Genomic DNA, 5,967 nt, shown 5'->3' with positions numbered 1-5,967 from the left:
GTGAGCTAGGCTGATGCCATGGCACTCTAGCCCAGGCAACAGAGTGAGACTCTGTCTCAAAAAAATAAATAAATAAATAAAGAATGGATTTGATATCCCCTGTTCACTTTTGTAACCTTTGTTTCTTCTGAGCGTGATAACAGTTCAACAGGGAAAAGAGGGAAGAACTAGTGTCATCATTTCAGAAAAGGATGATTGGAATGCATCCCAAAGCTACCTATCTCCAAGTATTCTCTCCGACTGGCAAGGCCAACAAGTACAATGCAAGGAGGGAGTGGTCAACAGGCTCCAAGAATGAACAGAGTTAAAAACCTGAAGAAATGTGGTGTCCCTTAGAAAATAATGTGTGAATATTGTCAACTAAGTTTAAAACACCATTCAAAAGAAACTATTAATAATTTGAGAATTATTTTATTAAGAAATATATAGTGTCAATGACAAAGGAACATGTACATTTTCAAAAGTGCTCACAAAATAAATTAAAAATACATTTTATAAATGTAAAAAAATATATATTGTAGCTATAACAAAGGTACTTCTTCAGGATCTACTTGCATATACCACTTGTCTTAAAATACTTGCCTTAAAATACTTTCACAATGTCTTGCTTGAAAATTATTTCAAATTGCTTCATTATATTTATAACATTTCTGTACCCTCCTTTGCTTTTATTTTCTTTTTTTGTAGCTTTTTAGTATGACAGAACAAATGTCACTACATGTAGAAGAAATGCCTGCCTTTTAAACAGAGTTTTAGATGCTATCATTGAGTTCAGCATTTTTTTCTTCTTCAAGGGAGAAAGCTCTCCTTCTACTACACTTTTAGATTTTTCCCTGGAGTAATGTTTATACAATTCCAGCTGAGAATTACCACTGGTAGCCATCAATGTTACATTCATTCATCATACAATGTAACATTCATCAATGTTATAGAAGTTTCCCCAATATTTGAGGGGTAGTACTTCTCCTGCATTATAAACTTACATTAAAAAATAAAAGCTTACAAAAATAAGTTAAGAAACGCTTCTGTAGTTAAAGACACAACCATTGGTGGTGTTTTAAATGTCACAGTTAGAGTTAATGTTCCATCTGCTTAACAAAGATGATTTATTTTCATGCTGAGAGATATGACTGTAATAAAGATCGTTTACTTCGTTTCCAAAGAGTTCGACAAAAACGACCCCACAATCCTAGTAATTGCGAGACTTGTTCCAGGCATTTCTTTGTTGTGATTTCTCTTTCCTTTGTTTTCTTCGCTGCCTGGGTGTTATTTGTCTGTGGAAGAGGAGAATCAATAGCCAAAATTAATTTTCGCTATCTTTAACAACAGTTGAGCACAGGTTACGTTGCCTGCTCTATGCAAATCCATCTCTCAGTCTGTCCCAAAGCACCTGCTTACTATATGCTACTATGTGCTTTTTCCAGAGGAGTGCTCTTCTTCTTTCTACCCACCTACTCTTGCCCGAAGGTCAAACACCACCTCCTTCCCAAAGCCTCTGCTAATTGCTCAGACCTTTTCTTTCAGTGACTCTTCGGAGTGTGTGTGTCATTTAACTTGGCTCTCACATGTTGTTCTTAATATTGCATCATGGGTATTCCCCACAGTGCTGAGCACAGTGTCTTGTATATAGGAAGCACTGGTTATTTATTGAGTGATGAAATAAATGAACAAACTTGCTGATTTCATGATCTCTCTGACAAGATCATCAGTTCCTCATGGGCAGGACCTATCTTAGACCTCTTTATAGACAAAGCTCAGTAAACCTAGTCTATTATTTGGACCCAAAGTGCTCCTGTCCCTATGCTCACCATCTAGATCAGGGGTCCTCAAACTGTGGCCCACTGAGGACAATTTGTTCCCGTGTTGTTTTTTTACTTCGAAATAAGATTTATGCAGTGTGCATAGGAATTTGTTCATAGTTTTTTTTTTAAACTATAGTCTGGCCCTCCAACAGTCTGAGGGACAGTGAACTGGCCCCCTGTTTAAAAAGTTTGAGGACCCCTGATCTAGATGCTCACCATGAAGATGTCCCACAGACACCCACAGACATATTCTACAGAGGGTTCTGGTATATTCTTTAACTTGAATTATCTTTGAGTAGTGACAGACTAGGCCTCCTAGACAAACAGTATTCAGGTTGACAAAGTCACTAGGTTACTTAGCAAAAATACATTCTAAAATCTGCTAACTCATAATTATTATAGGGCTTAGCCTCCTCTTTTGGGCTTGAGAGAGGACTGAAATAAATTTCTCCAGATTCCCCTTTTCTCACATGCTGTCCAAGAACTTGATTTAGCCTATCCTCTGTGCTTTTATCATGTGAATGACTTTTATCCTGACCATCTGTAGATTTGGCAGGGTCTCCTTGACAAGAAGGCATAGAGCCAAACAGGTTTCTCCTTGGCTACCTGGTATTGAGTTTCTAACTCAAGCTCAACCCAGATCAGCCCTATGGCTTCAGTTTCTGACTCCTAAAAAGTGACAATCTTGGCCGCCTAGACGCTCAGTTGCATACTAATAAAAAGTCCACCTGGTTAATAAGCAGCGATTATACATATCCACACTTGTTTCTATTTATCTTTCTTAAACTTGTCATCATGAAGATAAATTCTCTGCTTCACTTGCCAATAAAACAAATATTTATGAAGCACTGGATATGTGCCAGCTACTTACTGTTACAGCTGCTTTTACATGTATTGACTCATTTAATCCTCATAAACAACCGCTATAAGACTTACTAATATGATACTTCTTTTTCCCATGAAGCCAAGACACACAAATGTAAGTCATTTATCCGAGTCTTTACAGTTAGAAGTTATAGGCTAGCATGCAAAGTCAGGCGGGCTGTCTCCAGAGTTTCTCCTCTCTACTACACTACGTATCTCCATATGTAAAGTTACACATTCATTCAAATATAATTTCATGTGCAAAAAATATATTATATAAAGAGACAGCAATAGCTCCCATACAGGCCATTAAGCAAACATAAGGTGGAGACTTTACACATAATTCAACGTTTTAGGAAAGAAGCATACGATCATTAAGTGATAAGCCCAAGCAGTGTCGTTCAGACTTCGGAATGGACAAGAACCTCTTAAGGAGGCTTATCCTCTGAGATTTCGCTTTTGAAGGTCTGGGTTGGAACCCTCCGATGTGGCATTTTTGGACGGTCACCCTCCCATACTCCAGCAGTGAGGACATTCCGATGCAGAAGGCTCCCTGCTCATACCCTGCTCCACTGACCTAAGCTTTAGAACCAGAATTCAGCCCAAACAGAAGCAGACCCCTAGGAAAAGGTGAGTTGGGGCCCAGATGTCAACACGGGACTAGTTGACAACCTACAGCTTTTATCTGGCTCAACGGCTCTTCAAAAGATAAAACCTGAATTAAAAAAAAAAAATCAGAGAACGACTTCTGCACCAAAGCCCCGGTTTAATTCAAGAATTAGCTTCAAGGCATCACGAAGCGAGCGCCGGGGGCGCCGGGCTCACCTGCGTCCTGGAGTAGCCCGGGCACTGCAGGGCGAAGGTAGCGCGAGTCCGCAGGGCAAAGGCTTCCCTGGCGAGGGGCGCGCAGCCCCGGGGGGCACTGAAGGTCAAGCGCTCGATTTCTGCGAGGCAATCGGACTGCTCGCAGGCCGCAGAGTTCACGAGGAAAGGAGAAAACACCGGAAAGAAAAATAAGAGAGAGAGAGAGGGGTTTGAGTGAGGAGCGCAGCGAGGGAGATGGGGAGGCACCGCGAGGACGTCTGGAGCGGAGGTCACGGCTGCGGTGAGCGCGGAGGAGGAGGAGGAGGAGGAGGAGGAGGAGGTGGAGGAGGAGGAGGAGGGGGTGGAGGAGGGGGAGGAGGGAGCAGCCGGGAGCGCTGGACGCGGCGGGATCGTCACCGCGCTCGCCCCGCCCAGGCTCCCCGCCCCGCAGGCTGCTAAAAGCCTGCGCCCTGCGCTGAGGCTCGGGACCCCGGCAGGCAGGTGGTGCCCCTGACGTCCTTCCCTGATCCCGGGTTCTCGATTTGCCTTTCCTTCTGGGGGGAAAGGGAGGAAGCCTCTCCCGGAACCCTGTTCGCTGCGGAGACAGACTTTCTGCCCCCTAAATTGGAACAACGGTGGCGTCCCAAGCTGGGTGCAGCCTCGCGCCGGCAGCCCAGATGTCCCCTTCCCCCTGCCGGCGTCGTCCCAGAGCCTGGCCACTTGCCCCGGGTTCTGCACACCGGGGCATCCCCTCTGCCCTGCTTTCTGCAGAAGGCCAGCGGCACTGACCACTCTACTCACCTTGTTGTTGCAGGAGACAGTGCTGTTGAACTGGGTACTTTTGGCCTAAAAGAAAGAAAGAGAGAGAGAGAGAGAAAAGAAATGCAGCAAGGATGAAAACCTCTTAAGTCCACGTGTAAGATTACTCCTCCGCCCTTGCTCAGAGGGTTTAAAGGTGCTCAGTTAGCAGTTTCTAGTTAGGTACCTGTTTCCTATGTCATGGACAAGGCAGTGAAATAGTTAGTCTTTATGTGGTGCTGGCTGGTGTTTGAAACTGGACCTCCAAAGGTCTCAGAGGGAGCTCTTCCTTCTTCCCTCCCTCAAGCAGGGACACCTGCATACACAGCACTAGGCATGCGAGCAATAAGGCCACTCTCTGAGTGCCAACATGTGCCCTGTAGCCACTTATGCATACAGACTCTATCTGGAAATTAGGATGATCAGGAAAATGATTTCTACTGTATATTAAGAAGTCCGACGTACACCATGTCCTGTAATAGCAACCTGAAACATCTAGAACACTAGGGAGACCTGAAGCACAGCTTCACTCCTTAGCTGTCCTCACTCCTTACGGGCTTAGCTCACAAGAATTCCTCCTTCTTATCCTTTCTTTCTCAAGCCCTCATCCCCACTGTCTTCTTACTGCATAGTCAGAGCGGCAGTTTAGCAGAAGGTAGACACCCTCGTTGCATGACGTGCTACCTATTGGTACCCGCTCCTCATCAGCATCTGCACACTTACAAGGTGCCAATTTCCAGATAGTCATTTTAAATACCAGTATATTTGAGTATCACTTGTAAATATTCCTAACAAAATGCTGGACCATGATTTTTTTTTTCCGAGTGACTTTTCTTTTCTAGAAAGTTAAATGGTGGTTTAAGTGCATGGATGCCCACCCTTCTGATGAGAATACATTTGTATGAAAAAAATGTTTCTCCACTTACCCCATTCATGTATTCCTTCAGGTCATTATAAATAGTTTTCTGATATTTCTGTTTAATCTTCTCAAAGTCACAGTCAGTGAAGTTGTAAGTTAGCACCAGCCCTGCCAGTTGCAAGATGAAGATCTTCCTGAAAAAATCTGACAGAACAAATAGTAAAACATCAGAGAATGTATTTGGAAAGCGAATTCCACCCCGGTTTCACACTAAACTCATCCCACCAACACTGAATTGTGTCTGGATTTGCACGGCCTGCCTTAGGGGCCAGCGCTCAGGCACCAGTCTTTGCCTCTCATGCCCAGCACACAGGAGGCCCGTATTCACCCATGCTGTTGCCTTAAGTTGGAGTCTCCCTGATGCTCCAGAGCTCTCTGGCTCCACATATATAACACCTAAACGCCTACGGGCTCTTTTCTCCTAGGCCAATGATTTTCTTCCATGTCATTCTCTTCCTTTATAGAATTCTGAATTGATGATGTAAAAGAAAAAAATTAGGACTAGCCAAATCTATGGAATTTTAACATTAGTAAAATTATCAGGAATTTCCCTCACCTTCCTCCTTTTTTTCTTTGCCCTAAACCCTTAATATGTGCTTGAATGTGCTTTAAGAAATGGATACCAGCATCTTTCTGCTACAGGGTGGTTTCCACAACCAACCTTTTCTCCTAAGAAAAAAACACCTTAAGAAACCAGCAGCTCTCTAAGGAGTTGGTACCTCTGCCTGTGCCTCCTGAACACCTCTGGGCATTTCCTTTGGCCACTTTGGACTGGTGTCT

At 43.8% G+C, this 5,967-nt stretch overlaps 1 protein-coding gene across 1 annotated transcript; it reads right to left on the bottom strand.

Moving 5' to 3' along the window:
* Positions 1 to 395: 395 nt before the first annotated feature.
* TSLP (thymic stromal lymphopoietin) lies at positions 396 to 5,612 on the bottom strand. The gene is made up of 5 exons (XM_076007889.1): positions 5,516 to 5,612; positions 5,195 to 5,331; positions 4,272 to 4,316; positions 3,492 to 3,626; positions 396 to 1,274 (listed from the first exon to the last, which is right to left on the bottom strand). The coding sequence occupies exons 1-5, from the start codon at positions 5,517 to 5,519 to the stop codon at positions 1,113 to 1,115; spliced, it is 483 nt and encodes a 160-aa protein (XP_075864004.1). The 5' UTR covers positions 5,520 to 5,612; the 3' UTR covers positions 396 to 1,112.
* Positions 5,613 to 5,967: the final 355 nt, after the last annotated feature.

Source organism: Microcebus murinus, chromosome 11 (assembly GCF_040939455.1).
Source record: "Microcebus murinus isolate Inina chromosome 11, M.murinus_Inina_mat1.0, whole genome shotgun sequence".
Taxonomy (NCBI): Eukaryota; Metazoa; Chordata; class Mammalia; order Primates; family Cheirogaleidae; genus Microcebus; species Microcebus murinus.
This window is presented reverse-complemented; position numbering and strand designations above follow the sequence as displayed.